The 17069-nt window shown below is 37.2% G+C and overlaps 1 protein-coding gene across 3 annotated transcripts in view; it reads left to right on the top strand.

Moving 5' to 3' along the window:
• Window positions 1–17069, top strand: part of SLC13A1 (solute carrier family 13 member 1) — a 118511-nt gene that overhangs the window by 55485 nt on the left and 45957 nt on the right. For all 3 annotated transcript variants that reach the window (XR_009352957.1, XM_059171725.1, XM_059171724.1), the window contains exons 7-8: window positions 3644–3795; window positions 15005–15124. Coding sequence is in view for 2 of the 3 variants with exons in the window: in XM_059171725.1 (XP_059027708.1) it covers window positions 3644–3795; window positions 15005–15124 (272 nt within the window). In the remaining variant the exon portion in view is untranslated. The remainder of the gene's footprint in view (window positions 1–3643; window positions 3796–15004; window positions 15125–17069) is intronic.

The following is a 17069-nucleotide window of genomic DNA, read 5'->3' as shown; positions in this document are numbered from 1 at the left end:
CCACACGATCTTAGATGTCCTGTATCTGTGTGAAATAACAAGCATAGAATTGGGATTAAATAAAAACAATAGGTTATAATTGCTATGTTAAAAACAATATGAAATGTAATTAAGTGTGAAGTCTTAGATGTAGGCTTAAAAACACATAAATAAAAAATGTTCTGGAATGTAAATGGTACAAAGGAAATCACTGACTGGAAACTCAGATACATGGATTCTGGTTTCAGCTCTGCAGTGACCACCTAGGTCACATTTGAGACTCATTTCGGTCTTCTGAACAATGAGGTCTTTGTACCACATTAATTTCTAAATACTTGCCTGCACTAAGAATCCACAATTCTTTTATATATTGGAAAAATTTTTTTATAACTGTGGAAGATACAGAAAGTATCAAGAAAACAAAAGATACCCCAATCCCATTGTTAATATTGTTAATATTTGACATATTTCATTTTAGTCTATTCCTGGGCACTATTTGTGTATGGATATATTTTTATTACAAAAATTACCCCATTCTATGTATTTAATTTCACATAAGTCCCCCATCATGAAACAGTATAAAACAAGCACTTTCCCATTCAGTGTGTCCATTGGCAATGTGCTTTAGCCACCTCCGCATGGGCGGTTCCCTCTGGCCATGTCATCCCCAGCTGTCTCTAGCTACACCCCTCTAGATGCTTTGCTTCTCCTCCCTTCTTTGCATAGGAATCTTTTTTCTCTCCCAAACTCTTAGGAGAAAGTACAGCACACACACCCACACCAGTTTCCTCCTCCACCTATGGAGAAATGTCATGCTTACTTTGTTGTCCTGTGATATCTGCAAACACATGCTCTTAGCTTTCTATTCCAAATCCTTTTGGGCCAGGGTCAAACCCCTTGATCTCAGCTTGAAACCACTGTCGTAGGCAAAAGATTAATCTGCTGAGGATCCTCCCTTCCCTTATTTTGGTAGTTTCTGTACTAATATTTGGCTCAATTAATGGCTCTTCTCAGCCTTTCTTAAGAGCTCTATGTGTCTGTGCATTATCCTCCACTACTGTCACTCTGGTCTTCAAACTTTACCCCTTACCTCAACATCATCTCTTCAATCAGCACAGCAATCATATGCCCTAAGCAAACAAAACAAAAGAGTAGAGCGGACTGTGAGGGGTTCATGTTGACCAGCTAGACACAAGCGTTGCACCCCATCCCACCTCCCAACACCTGCATTTAACCCTTAATATGTATTATATTAGCATTACAATTTACTGCAGAATTTAAATTTACCTTGAATTTTTAATGCATTTCTAAAATTATCTGTGATATTTGCATAAATATCACCTAATGTATTTTTTTTAAGTCTATACATAGGAAGAAGTATGGGAAATCCATAAAGGATGAAACATGGCAAACCTATTTTGATTTTTAAATTTTGTATCTACCCATGCATTTTAATCATTGTTTTATACACACAGATATACATCTATATATGCATATATTTGCAGTTAAGAAAGCTTTAATGTGGCAATATGAACTTTATATACATTACATCTTTAAGTTTCCATTCTTATTAATAGCCATTAACTATCTCATCCCAATATTAATATTCCATTCTAATTAATATCCAAATTATATATCACTTTCTGATTTTTGGCTTTTTTCCTATTTTAAAATAGTTGATATTTAAGCCCTAAATTTCAGTTGTCACTTTATACTCCCACAAGAAATTTTAAGCTTATTTTGCTATTTTATTTACATACCATTTGTTTTTCAATTTTTTTAAAAAGATTTTATTTATTTATTTGACAGAGAGAAATCCCAAGTAGACAGAGAGGCAGGCAGAGAGAGAGAGAGGGAAGCAGGCTCCCTGCTGAGCAGAGAGCCCGATGCGGGACTCGATCCCAGGACCCTGGGATCATGACCTGAGCCGAAGGCAGCAGCTTAACCCACTGAGCCACCCAGGCGCCCCTGTTTTTCAATTTTTCAATGGAAACTATTATCATGGAAAATATGAAACATTACCATGTAGGAAATATTAGACAAAAGGAGACATTTATAAATTAATTTATTTTTGATGAAGAGTAGAGAATCAAGGGGGCTAACTTTTAAATTAATTAGAAAGTAAAAGGCAAATTACAATTCAATGCACCTGACCCTACCACACTAAGTCATTCTCACATCCATGATGACTTTCGGTGAATAGAAAATATTTCTTTTCCTTGATTTCTCTACAAGACCTCTCAGTGCATATTGTGGAGGGCACATATTGCATGGAGCACTGGGTGTGGTACATAAGCAATGAATTTTGGAACACTGAAAAAAAAAAAGAGAGAGACCTCAGGGCACATATCACAGGCAGCATCCTATCTCTATGAAACAGGGTGATTCTTCTTTTTGTACACTTTTAAAATATATCTGTATTTTTTTTAAGGCTACAATGTGTAGGTCTGACATAGCCAAGAACTGATACACAGAGACCCATAACGAGGCTATTACAATAACCCAAATCAGAGATGATGTTGATTTATTCCAAAGTGATAACAGTGGAGATAAACACGAAAGATTCCAGACATATTTACTTAGATAAAATTGACATAATTTGGTGGGAAGGAAGAAACCGTTTTTAAGGAGGACAAGCAGTATAGTGGCTGAGGGTTTGAATTCTAAAGCAAGACTACATGATTTCAAAATCCACGTCTGCCATTTCAAGACTCTGTTACCTTGAGCAAGTCACTTAACTTTACTCTGTCTCATGTCTTCATGTGTAAAATGGGATACAGTGCTAATGTGGATTAAACTGTTTATTTAATTTTAATTTAGAACAGTGTTTATTATATATTGAGCACACTATGAGTGTTTGTAATTAGAATGATAATGCTATTAGCTGATATAGATTATCCTGAAGAAGAACTACATTTAAGGGAGGAAACAGTGGGTTTGGTCTTGAACATTTTGGGATTGGAGTTTTATTTAACACATTCAAATTATATTAAACAGTTAATTGGATATATATATAGGTCTAAAAGGAGAAATCTGGGCTGAAGACCAGAGTGGGTGGTGTAGTGTATGTATATTCATTAAATCAGTGAAAATATATGAGATTTCCTAAGGATAAATGTTACAGTGAAAAGAGACAGGTGCCCATGACAAAGCTTCAAGAAATTCCAGTTTTAAGGTAAGATAAAGGAAAATGAATTGGCAAGGGGGATAGAGAAACAAGCAGAGATATTAGAGAAAAACTTACATATCACGGAAGAGTGAGATATCACAGAAGCCCGAAGAAGAGTTTTCCAGCAGGAACAAGTGGTTAACTCTTTCGGGTACTGTAAAGAGGTCTACAAAACTGAGACTAGAAAGTATCTATTGGGTTTACTAAGACACAGATTACTGATAATCATAGCAAATGCAGTTGGGGTGGAGTGAAGGGACGGAAGTCAGGTTGGAGTGATTAAAGGAACAGAGTCAGTGAGTGTGGATAACCCTTTTGAGTTGTTTGGCTGTGAAAATGGTGGTGAGGTTGGGCAGTAGCTTAATTGGAGAAGAAGGCAAAGAAGGCCGCCTTTTTCCTTTTGTAAAGACTTGAAAATGGTAAAATATTGGTGGCTTGGAAACCAAATATCAAGCAAAGGACCACGCAATGTGAAAGCTTTTTCTTGTTGAACAGAACTCGGGTGGGGGAACCAAGTATCGAACAGAGAAGGACCACATGATGTGTAAACTTATGTGCTTGTGTATTGCTTACTCTTCTACCATTGGAGGATTGACAACCATCACCGGCACTTCTACCAACTTGATCTTCGCTGAGCATTTCAATATGTAAGTAAAGATATTGGATTGTTGACTTAATAAATAGCATGTAACTTACAAGGATTATTCTTTTTTTTAAATATTTTATTTATTTATTTGACAGACAGAGATCATAGATAGGCAGAGAGACAGGCATAGAGACAAGGGGGAAGCAGGCTCCCTGCTGAGCAGAGAGCCCGACGCGGGGCCCGATCCCAGGACCCTGAGATCATGACCTGAGTGAAGGCAGAGGCTTAACCCACTGAGCCACCCAGGGACCCCACAAGGATTATTCTTAATTGATTCAGAGAATTCAGGAATGGAAATTGCTATACTGAGCTAATTCTCCTTTGTTTTTCATCAGGACATCTATAGGTCTAGAGACCTTCCCTTCTACTAAGAGTTAAATATGGAGGAAATAGTGAATTAACAGGTGCCTAAAGGTTCCCCAAAGCAGCTCAGAAGAGATAACTCCTGGCTGACCATTCTAATCAAATGGGGGAAACATTTCTCATTGCAAATAATACCGCAAATGATAGTTAACTAAAGTGAATAGGGATTATTTGCATAGGAAAATCTATGTAGGGTTGGGAACTAGCATTTGAACTTAAAAGATGAATGGTTTACAAAGTTGCTAATTACAGAAACCTTACCTAGAATTCAGAAAGATTTGAAGGATTGGGCAATTGCAAGAAATGGCAGTAATAAAGTATTCTAAGGACAGATAAATGACTCTAAATATAAGTTTGTAACTCTGATCTTAATCCATTGGAGAACATGGGGAATCTGTGGGTAGAGTCAGATAACTTGGGTTAAAAATTCCACAGTTTTCAGACACTTACTTTGTGAATTCAAACAATAAAAAGTGCATTATTCTCCCAAGATTCAAATTTTTCATATCTAAAATAATCACAATTCAGATTAGTATTGTGAGGATTAAATGAAGTAGACTATTTAAGAGAGCTCTTGTAAGAACTATTGAAAAAATAGCTTGAAAATCCATGCTTTTACGTGAGGGCTCAAACTGATTGTGCACCTGAGATGTATTTTCAGTACTAATAGGACAGATCATTAGAGTTCCAGCAAGGTGGGCAGCATTAAGGACTCTCTGGAATAGGATTTACATCTTTTCGCAGAAAAATTAGGGTTCAGAATCAGGAAAACTACATTCTTCAGAGCAGACTCACAGATTTTATGAACTTTCTTGAAATTATTTGCAAAATATTATGCATGCATAGCTTTTCCAAGAAATGTCTCACTCAAAAAATGTCACAGTCCATCCTAAAAAGAACAAGAACTGCATGCAAAGAACAGTGGTAGAGGGGCTTAGGACAATCTAACACCAACCACCGCATTTAATGATTTTTTTCTGTGATGATGCATCCATCCTGAATATTACAACAAACAATTTAGAAAGGAACCTTCAAAAGGCATCTGGTTTATAAGTGGGAGACTTCTGAAATTCACTGTGTCAGAGAGGAAGGATATCTCCAATGTATCTTTTAATTAAAGACAGGAAATGTATCTGACCTCTTTCTAAAAGCTACATTTCTATCCTTTATCATGAATTGCCCAAGAAAAAAGATTCCACATTTCGGTCTTCTTGGTAAATCTTTTTCTAAAATTTATACCAAAATTTTATTGTGTTATTTTTAGCTTTAGACAACTGGTTTCCACTATTCCCATGAGATTGATGTTGTTAAAGTAATCCATATTGCATTTGCCCTCAGTCTGCAGTCTTGTACAATGTACAACAGAATTTTCTTTCTTTTATTTAACTGTTCCCTCTTTAGATGCAGTAATCCATTTGCAATGACAGATTGGGAGCACTATAGCACTTTAAGAGAAGTGTTTTAATAACAGTTTTCCCTAATTATCCTTTCTTCTAATTCTCCTAATCATGGGAACTTGGCCAAATATTCTTTAAATTTAGAAAATGTTTAACATGTATTTTGAAATTTGGTGAAGTTTTTTCTTCAAAAGTTTGCTTTAATATTAGGAATTACACACAAACCGAAAGAAACTCAAAGTATCCCTTCTTGATAGAAAATACTAGAATAGAGTAGGAAAACAACCTTATGTGAAAAAATATAATTGATGTTATTAAACCAGCCAGATCTTTAACTCACTTTTTCTTAAATATTGGCCCTAAAATACAACAACATTTCAAAGCAACAATGAAATGAGATACATTCAGTTTTATTGGGAAAAGCGCCAAAAACTTAAAACTAGAGGGGAAAAAAAAAGACTATATTTTTGTCCAGATGTTTGGAGCTGGAGAGAAATTGCTCTTTGTTTTCAAATATTCTACAATAATGCCACCTTTTCCTCTTGACACGCTTGCTGTCTATTCTAAAGCAATATCAACAGCCATTTTATATCATTTCATTTTGGATCTTGCCCAGCTCCATAGGTTCAGGAACCCTAACAATCAATGGTATCCTCCCATTGACCTCTAGAGAAAGGTGCTGTCTTACAAACAAACAATGGGAGGAAGAGACTGGATAACACATTTTACAGCCTTTGTTCACCCATCTATCAACCTATCACTTATCGATATAAAACACATTTATATGTAAGCATATATTATCTTTTGTTCTCTTTTTTGCACAAAGAATGTAAGAACAATGAATTATGAGAAAGCTGAATTTTATTCAGTGCAAAGAAAAGCAAACATTTATCCATACACTCAGTCAGTCAACAAACATTTGTTGAGGACTGATGGCGTACACGGTACTGTTTTGAATTTTTTTTGGAGAATGCAAAAAATAAAACTTGCCAGGAAACTTTGAGATTCTATCAGGTTTCCCCGATAAAATATACGTATGTGAAAACCATTAAAATTTTTAAAATGTAATAACATTTGGTTTTTGACATGTAGGAGGGAAGTAAGGTGATATGTATTGAACTCTTGCCAGAAATTTTACATGTATTTTAGTCCACACATATTCTATATCCCCTTGCTGTAAAGGTGGCATATAAAGGTGACTAAAGCATAGGCTCTGGGCTTAAAATGCCTGTGTTGAAATCCTAGCTCTTCCATTTACAAACTAGATGATCTTAGATTACTTTGAGCTTTAAGATTACTTAAGTAATCTAGGATCTTAGATTACTTTAAGCTCTCTTAAAGCTTGTTAACCTTGCAAGAAAAATGGAAAAACAATAAGATTTCTCTCTTAGAGAGTTGTTTAAAGTTTTACCAAAAAATAATAGTACTTTAAAAAATATCTAGTGCAGAGCATATGCTCAGTAAATGTTGATTATTACCATTAGAGTTGAAAAAGTTGATATTCAGCCTAGCAGACTGAAATCCAAACCATGGTCATTCAAACCTCAAGTCTGTCTCCCTAAAAAATCACCTCCCTAGAAACATTATTGAGCATGCATCCTAATAGAAGACCATAGCTGTGTGCAGTACCCCTCGATCATCGGAGAAAACTTGTCTGTACAATATGGCCCAATTTAAAAGAAGTAAACACAATATTTATGGAGAAAATGAAGGCAGATAATTTATAAAATCAAAGCACAAAAAGTTTGTAATTTTTTTTTTTGAAGACAGTAAAATAGTCTGTGGATTTTCTTTTCTTTCCTTTTTTTTCCTTACTGTTTAGAATAGCAATGTGCAGATTGATTGGCATCCTAAAAGTCTGCGGACAGGAGACCAATTAGGAGTCTGTTACCAAAGTGCTGACAAATGATAAGGGGAGAACTAAACTAGTTAGAAGTGATAGGATTAGACTCAAGACAGCAGTACAAGCAGAAAATGGTGAGCAATTAGGTGTGAGGATTTAAGGGCAATGAGGGGTTAAAAATTCCCAAGTCTGGGAATTTTTGCTAATATGGTTCAATAACTAGTGATGCCATGAACTTCTAGGTTCATTGGAGAAATTAACAAATTTGATTTTAGGTATATTAGAATGGCCTGCTAAGAGCCTATCCACTAGATTTCCAGTAGGCATTTGCAAATGAATTGTTGAAGTTAGTGAAAAATTTGAGGGCTGTATATATATATAAACACAGAAATTAGCATCTTGAATGCAGATATGGTCACATGGGGAGAAAAAAGAAGAATCAAGATAAGGATGGACCCTTGGGAAATACTGACAAGAAAGGAGATGAGAAAGGTTTATCAAAGTAGGTGGAGAACCAGGAGCATGGATATTTTGAAAGCTAAGTAAGACCATTTTCAAAATGGAGAATGGATCAGGAACAAGTGTGGCAGAGGGTCAAGTAGGATGATGGCTAAGAAAAGGCTTGGTTCTTATCAGTGTCCTCCAACAAAACAGTGGGAGGTGGGGCAGAATTTAGACTGGAAGGAGTTAAGATGTAAGTAGTAGCAGGGAGGGGAAAGCAGCTAATTTAAAAGATTTTTCAAGTTTGACAAAGTGAAGAAGAAAAGAATAAATATGTTATGACCAGAGACAGAGAGTTCTCCTAGAACAAGGAAGATGTCAGGTTTGTTTTACACTCAGGAAGGAAACTGTGAGAGAGATGTGATATTTTGAAAAGAAAGAAAAAGAGAGAAGAATATTGATTGGCTGGGTGTCAGGTAGAAGAAGAATGAAATTAGAAACAAGAGTAGAAATATTAGTGTTGGAAAAGAAGGATATTTCATCATGAGTAATAATGAGCAAGTAGAGAAAAAGTGAAGGCAGAGAAATTTCAGATCATGTATACAATTCCCTCATTTCACAGATGAGGAAACTGAGGCTCAGAGACTTTAAAGATGTATTTATTTAGTTTAGAGAGAGAGGGGGAGAGCACAGGTGGGAAGGGCAGAGAGGAAATCTGAAGCAGACTCTGCACTGAACATGGACCCTGACTTGGGGCTCGATCTCATGAGCCTATCATGACCTGAGCCCAAACCAAGAGTCAGACACTTAACCTACTCTACCACCTAGGTGCCCCAAGGCTCAGACACTTTAAATGTTGAACACTGGTCAATGGAGGAACTGCCAGGTAAAGTCAGATGGCCCGAGTCCCAGTGCTCTTTCCACCCCACAGTCTCTCTGTCTCACAGACCATATGTGAGGGTGCCAACTTGGCAAAGTTCTAAAAAAAGTAAGTTTGCTGCCAGTGACAAGAAGGACTACTTCAGTATTCACAGTCATGGGTTGTATTTTCTTTCTATAAAATGTAAGCATGCAGACATGACAAATGTCTTTTGAAATAGTTGCAAAGCTAAGTGTGTGGCTAGTTAGAACAAACGATCCCCTTGTTGTCATGAGCTGATATATAGTTTGGAAGGTGATTTTTTGAATAATATAAGATGGAGCTAATTATCTGACTCAACCATTAAGTACAAAATTTCCCACATTCTTAATCTTTGAATCTAGCACCAGGAGTACCTAAATTCTGATTCATCTGTGATTAACTGATCATTAGCCTTAACTACTCCTTAGAATAGAACATTCTGGAAATATTTTTTTTTTCTACCCACCTCTGTTAAAACCTTACAGGTTTGTTAGATTTTTATTGCCTCCTCTATTAGGTAAATCCTGCTGGGTCAGCGCTCTCTACCTGACCCTTACTCCATTCTGCTCCACTGATAATTCTTCCAGTCATGGCCCAATCTCCTCCCTTCCTGATGATATTGTTAATAAATACCACCTTGCAGTTAACCCATTTCTTCCTATTCTGGTTCTTGAAAGAACTACCAACGCTGTCTACTTCTTTCTCCACTTGGGTGGATGCTGTTTCATCAGAGACTCTGTTCAGTTGGTCCTGTACCACCATTCCCATCTCTTATCATAAACTACATTTCTATAAACCTGTCTCATTCACACTCACGCAGGCCATCACCCATTATGATTTGCAATCTTGTAGAGTCTGCATGAATCACTGTCTAAATCTTTAACACACCAGGGGGCATAGGTAGATGATCAGTAAACGTTGGCTGAGATGAACTGTACCAAGACATAAATGAAGTGCTTATTGTTCTTGGGAACTGGAACCATCTAAATAACGAAATAATCTTTTGATATTAAGATTATGCTAGTAAGGGAAATATTATTAGAGACAATGACTGCTTTCATAGCAGAGTAGTTTTGGTGCCTCAGTATTATTTAACAGCTAGAATAGCTATTAGTGAAGCCCCAAAATCACATCTACCAGATTAAAGTGGAAGATTATCACAAGTAATATTTCATAGCCTGCTAATTATCGAAGTATATTATTCAGCTTATGGGTGTCATCTGTGAAATATATGGGTATACAAAGATCATGGAAGGTAGTTTTATTATCAGTAATGATCACAGTCATTCTTACTAATTATGTGTTAAATTATAACTGTTCTGTGTTCACAAACTAAGAAATGGTAAAATAAATGTGCTCATAGATGCCCTATGTTCAAAGCCCACCTTTGTAATCCAGTTACCTAGCAATAGCTACCCTCAAAAGTTACCATGATTTTCCTCTGGAGAGAAGAACAATTATTATTTCTCAGAAATAATTTCTCTGGCAAATACTCTAGAAGAAATGTAAGTATTGCAGAGTTTGAACTCAGACCTTGGCTCAGATTTCAGTCTTTCCAATTATTAGTTTAATTTCTGTGAACATCTGCAAAATGGGGCAATACTAGAACTATTATTGTGAGGATTAAATGGGATAATGCAGCAAGGCTCTTAGCAAGAGGACCTGGCACCTAGGAAAATGTCAGTAACGCTAGCTGCTGTTACTGCTGATCCTGCTTTTGCTATTGCTATTAAAAATATAAGCTTGGCTCATGAACAACAAGTAGTTAATATTTGAAAAGAAACATCTGCAAATACACAAATATAAAACCGAAAAGTGGCTTTGACTCAGAAATAATCAAGGCAGTCATTAATCAAAAGGACTATAATCAGTGTGGACACAGCTTATAGTGCTCTCAAGGCCAAGATTGATTTCAAAGCTGTAAATTTCCACAACTACATAAATTCTTTTAAGGCCACTTCTGTGTATTTCATTAGTATCAGTGCTATCATCATTTTGTTGTTGGGCATAAGAGCTCTAACAAGACTATCTTCCTGAGCTTCAATAATGACAGGGCCCACATGCTTCAGGTCAAAGCATGTATATATTATGGTGAAATCATTTCAATAGTGTTCTAAAATGTCTTTTTTTTTTTTTTTTTTGTACCTGACGTATGGATATTTTGTACCCTGTCTTGTGGATATTTCACATGTACATGGAACTTTCTATTTTCACCTGAGGACCAAAGTTGAGGACACTGGGCTTTAATGAAAAGATGTTGTATTTTAAATACTCCTCCTGGGGTAAAAATTGTACTTGACTGTACAATGTGACCTTGAACAATCCATTTAACATTCTGAGACTTCGTATCTTCCTGTGTAAAATGGAAATATAATGCTTTCCTCACAGAATTTGTGTTAGCATTAAATGTGCTTAGCTCATCTGCTCATACCTAAACCTCTGCCTGACCTCTAAAACTTAGATGCCCCAAGGTCCACTCCCTTTTCTCTTATCTCCATTTTCTCCTGAAATTTTTGCACCCATTTCTGTGGTTTGTAATATTACCAAATGTTGGTAACTGCCTATTTTATGTCTCTAACCTGCTGTCTGCACTCAGTTCCAAACTCACTTATCTAACTCCCTGTCCAACATGACCACTTGGAAACCTAAGGGACATCTCGGATTAACACGCCCTTTGCAGTGTTTTGACCCACGACTCCCTTACCAGTCTTCCAATCTGTTCTTCTCTCAGACTTCAAGAAATGGCACTTAGTCCCCCATTTCTCCACATTTTGTCCCCAAAATATTTAAAATTAATAGTCCTCTCTTCATCTTCACTGCTACCAATCTGACTTCAGCTAAAATTTACTCTACTTCCTACTCTCTTCTACCCCCACTCCTCTGCCAAACTTTGTCTTCTAATAAATCTCCTTGTGTATTTGTTTTACTGCTTTACAAATTACCATTAACTTAGTGGCTTAAAACAGCATGAATTTATGACCTCATAATTTCCGTGGGTGAGGATTTCTAGACCAAGCTTATATCTAAGTCCCTTGCTTAGGATCTTACCAGGCTGAAATCAAGGTGGCAGCTGGCCTTCAAATCTCCACAGAAAGTCCATGCTCTATTCCAAGATCATTCAGGTTGTTGAATTCAGCTCCCTGTGGTTGAATTACCAAGGTGCCCATTTTATAGTTCATTTATTTGGCAGGGAGTCACCCTCAGCTTCTAGAGGCTATGCCTAGATCCTTGTGACTTAGTCCCTTCTCTGGCTACATGAAAGCTCACTTCTTCAGGCCAGCAGGAAAGGCTGCCATTTAAAGGCTCACTTGATTAACTCAGGTTTATCCAACTCTCCCTTTTAAATAACTCAAAGTCTATTAAATGGGGACCTTGGTGACCACTGCAAAGTCCCTTCACTTTTTCCATAAAAGAACCTCATCACAGGAATGAAATCTCACCATATTCACAAATTCCACCCACACAGAAGGAGCAAGGATTACACAAAAAATGTATACCAGGGGCAGAAATCTAAGGGGTCATCTTGGAATTTGGCCTATCACACCTTGGCTTCCGCTCTTGTTGCCTTCAATCCTAAGGATCCATCTAAGCAGTATGTTTTATGTAAATTACAAATTTATGTAGACTTTAAATTAGATCATGTCACTAACTTATTTACTATGTTCCAATTACCTGTAATTGCATTTGTACAAAATTCAAATTCCTTCTGATGGCTTACAAGTTTTTATATGATCTGACCCCTACTGGCTACTTCTTAGACTCTATTTCAAGTCACTAACTTTAGCTCACTACCCACAGCCACACTGGCCTTCATATCCTCAAACATTCTACACTTATTCCTACCCCAGGGCCTTTGTACTTTCCACTTCCTCTGGAATACTGTTTCCCAGTTATTTACATGACCTATTCCTTCTTGCCATTTAGATCTCATTTCCAATATCATCTCTTTAACCACACTCTAAAATTTCTCCTTTGTTCTAGTAACTTTCTATTACATTATTTTGTTATATTTTCTGATTCTTTTTATGCTTACCTATTTACTGCCTGTGCTCCCCATTTAAAAGTAAACTTCATGAGAGCCTGGGCCACATCCATCTAATTCACCACTATATCCCCAATATCTAGAAGAGTGCCTGATACATGGTAGACATCCAAAAATACACTGTTGGGTGAAAGAAAAGATTCTATCAGAATTAATTGTACTTAACATGGTTCATGATGGAAGAATTCTATATTTACTTTAGGAAGATACTTGTAGTAACTTCACTTATACAAGTTATGAGGAAGTGGGGGGAAAACAGTGAAATTAATACCTCACAGTATGCCGTTCATTCCATTATCATTTGAAATATTCACGCAGATACTAGTATAAAGGTTATGATCATGGAGGCCACTGTCCTATGTGGTATTCACATCCTTGCTAAAGAAAGAAACAAAAACAAAACAGAATTTTGCTTTTTCAGGCTTTCTTTTTCTTAAATGAACTATTCCTCCAGGCAAAAATTCTAAGAAACCCTTCTTCAGTTAAACAAATTTTACATGATTGGGTGGAAAGAACAACATAGCCTGATCTCAAGGTATGAGCCACAGATGGTGAAAAATGAAATTGGACTTAGGGTACTGTTTTGACCCTACATCTAGTAACATTTCTAAATGCCGTTAGGTTGAACAGAGTAACACAGGTCATCAGCTTGTAATCCAAGTCTGATAACTTGATGGGAAGTAAGCTTAAGCATTTCCTCCTTATTGCATTTTCCAACTGAAAACAACAAACTTTTTTTTTTTTTAAGTGAGCAACTCTCAGTAGAAGCTGATGGGCATGATAAAGCATTTTTCCATTCATCAATTCTCTGCATTCTCAAGCACATCTTATTCATCATTTGTCATTTCTAATTGCATAATATGTAAGCTAAGCTCTGGATCTTCTTGTGGTAGATAATAATCATCCTCAACTTGCTAATGATAACTCTAGTACCCACAGCTTCTTATAACCTCAAGGAAATTTGTAGAAAACATTGGAAATCTAGAGTTTTAAAAACCCATTATTTTTTAAAACTCTTTGCATTACTTAGCAACCATCCTAAAATAGAAGGAGAAACAATTTATAAAGTACAAAAATGTGGCTTATGTTGATGCATGTAGCATGAAACATTTCATTTATTTACATTGATTGTAACTGTAAATTCAAATAGAGTTTCAAATGTAAATTCAAAAATAAATTTGAATGTAAATTCAAATAGAACAAGAATTTAAAATCTATCATTTCTATAAATTTCTTTATATTTTGTAATTTCAAAAATAATTAAAATATGTTAATAATGTTTTTATTGCTTCTGTGTATTTCCTGAACTTTCCAAAGTTCCAGCTCTGTTTTTGTGTCATTGTGTGAAGAAAAAAATCAAGGACAAATGTTTTTCAAGTTTCCTGTTTTTCCCTCTTCTGTCATAAAATAGATAACTATATGAGAATTTATTTGGAATTTATACTACGTTTTGGAAACATAAATGTGAGGTCACCAGAAAAAACCTGCTTGTCTCTGACCACCACTCCCCAATTTTTTTGTTATTGTTTTGTGATTATGTGGGCAAAAACCCTGAAAATAACTAGGAGAAAAACTTTTAATTGTTTTTATCTGGTCCAGATTTGTTCCATTTGACTCAGCCTCAAAGCCCTGTCTAAACTCTAAGAAGAAAAGGCTAGCATATGCCTGGTAAGATGGGTTACAGTTTCTTCAAGGCAGAGGAAACAGAGGGAAAACAGCTATAGGAGACAACATGGTTGGATCAGAGTCCCTTCCCAAGTGCCTACAGTGCCAGCTACCATTGTGAAGTGGTGGCCGACATTCAGGTCCGTGAAGTTCATTTTCACCTGCTCCCTTGTCCGCTCGGCTCACCCCACTCACATACTGATACTTTGAGAGCTAACAAGAGGCACGCATACCTATGCATTCCCACTTCTGGTGCATTCAGTGAGTGTCGGGCACTGTGCTAGCTTTCCCAAGCTCTTCCTTACAGATCGAACAAAGGAACAAAAATCACAGCAGACACACTCTTGCTTGTATGGGAAGCAGCAACAATTATTAGTTACAGAATCAGGACAAAAGGTAAGAGGTAAAGCCAAACGCTATACTCAATGATGAGAAGGTCCCACATCTTCCCTGTTGGCTGGGAGCCCCGGGAAGGATGTGAACTGTTGCTTCCCACGGACTGGCAGGAGGGATTACACTTGTATGCTCCCAAGCACATTTTTCTGTCTTTTTACACAGGCGCTACCCTGACTGTCATTGCATTAACTTTGGATCATGGTTTATGCTCTCCTTCCCGGCTGCTATTATTATTCTGTTATTGTCCTGGATCTGGCTTCAATGGCTTTTCCTAGGATTCAAGTAAGTAAATATTGCATGTTAATCAGATAAATAAAGGTGTTTCGGTTCCCACTTCTCAGCTGCTCACCCACTGCTCTTTGACCTGTTTCACACACATGGAGTTTCTGCATTTCTGTTCCTCACAAAACTGCCACACATGAGCACATATTTTAAGGATAAGCTAGAATATCATCTAAACAATGTGGGCTGTGGAGGAGAGTTTGTAAAAAGCAAATCCATCTCATTCTCCTTTGAGTCCTGAGCTAATAATTTATTAATCAGCCAGAAGGGCATAAGGAACTCATTATAATAAGGACCCAGTCCAGCTTGTTAAAGTGGAATTTTTTTTTTTAAAGATTTTATTTATTTATTTGACAGAGAGAAATTACAAGTAAGCAGAGAGGCAGGCAGAGAGAGGAGGAAGCAGGCTCCCTGCTGAGCAGAGCGCCCGATGCGGGACTCGATCCCAGGACCCTGAGATCATGACCTGAGCCGAAGGCAGCGGCTTAACCCACTGAGCCACCCAGGCGCCCGTTAAAGTGGAATTTCAAGAGGTTTTGCCCCTCCTCTTGGTTGTATGTGGGAATTTCATCTGGCTATCTAGTTACTTTAAACTGTAACATGCAAGATTCTTGCTTCATCCTACCACCAAAACTGCTATGTCCTTGGAAAAAAATCACATAAAGACATGAGAGGGTTGCCCTGTGGGAAGAATGTTGGATTAGGAATCAGAAGACCAGGGACAAATTTGTAGCTTCTCACAATGAGTGGTCTTTCTCAGTTTTGGTGTTTTCAACTGTAAAATGATGGAATTTAACTGGAAGATCAGTCAGATCACTTCCAGTGATGTAACTCGAATACATTTGTGTCCAAGCTGAAAAACATCGAATATATGGATTCAAGGAGAATTTGCAAATATTGCCTTGGCTGAGACAGAAGCAAGCAGCTCATAATTGCCGATGAGCTACTTAAATGATATAAATGACAGCCAGCATTTAAAATTATGAAGGGCTCCACAGCAAAATCTAAAATGCAGCTTTACATATTTATGGATAACAATACTCTAAAAAGAAAGGGGAAATGACTATCGATCAAACCCTGAGAATCTGTTCCTGAAAAAACCAAATTCAAATTCATCTTTATTGGCTTTTAGTTATATAATTTCAAGGACCTATGAACAAAACAACAGGAGATCTACTAAGCAGGTGAGACTGAAGTCAGCTACATGTACTTCCTTAGAAAAGCAAAGCACTGGGAGCAGGTGGCATTCCATGCCCAGGCCCCAATTTTCCACGCCGAGTCATTTAAGGACTGGTATTCTTCCCTCTCAATTCCTCTTCCTGGTTTTTCTCCAAAACCGCCACAGTCTTGTTAGTAGTGGGAAGATGGTACTGATGATTTAAAAAAAAAAAAAAAAAAAATCCATTCGTCCAGATTGTGGGAGCAGCATGTGGCAGTCCTTCTGCTGAAGCAAATGTGTGGGATGTCACTGACTTCGGCAGGTGGGCATCAGTGGGGAGAGGCCAGCTGCATACTAAATGCCCCTTCCTGGAAATCCAGGCCTCCGGGGGTCTATTCAGTTGCCCAGGTAGCAATGCAGGATGCAAAGAATCCCAGCTAAGGGAGGAAGCGTCCAGTCACGGACCCATAGCAGTTTCCTTCTTTGTCACCACATATAATGACTTATAAAAAATGTCAGCAACCATGGCCATTATTTTGAAATGGCCCACCACGTATAAAGGAGAAATTAAGAAAATAAAGGGCAGATGGATTGAAAGGTGTTGTCTATAAGATCAAAAAGCCTGCCAAGTGCATACATTAGGTAAATCCATAAGTCATGATCAGTGGCATACTTAAATAGTCCTGTTGTGTGGGTGATTGGTTAGATTGGTTACACCGCTTACCGCTCTGGCTAATTTTTCAGTGTCCATTTCAGCCAGTCAGGGTCTTCACTTCCAGAGGTTTT

Source organism: Mustela lutreola, chromosome 4, assembly GCF_030435805.1.
Source record: "Mustela lutreola isolate mMusLut2 chromosome 4, mMusLut2.pri, whole genome shotgun sequence".
NCBI lineage: Eukaryota > Metazoa > Chordata > Mammalia > Carnivora > Mustelidae > Mustela > Mustela lutreola.
The sequence above is the reverse complement of the archived record's forward strand: the minus strand, read 5'-3'. Positions and strand labels throughout refer to the sequence as shown.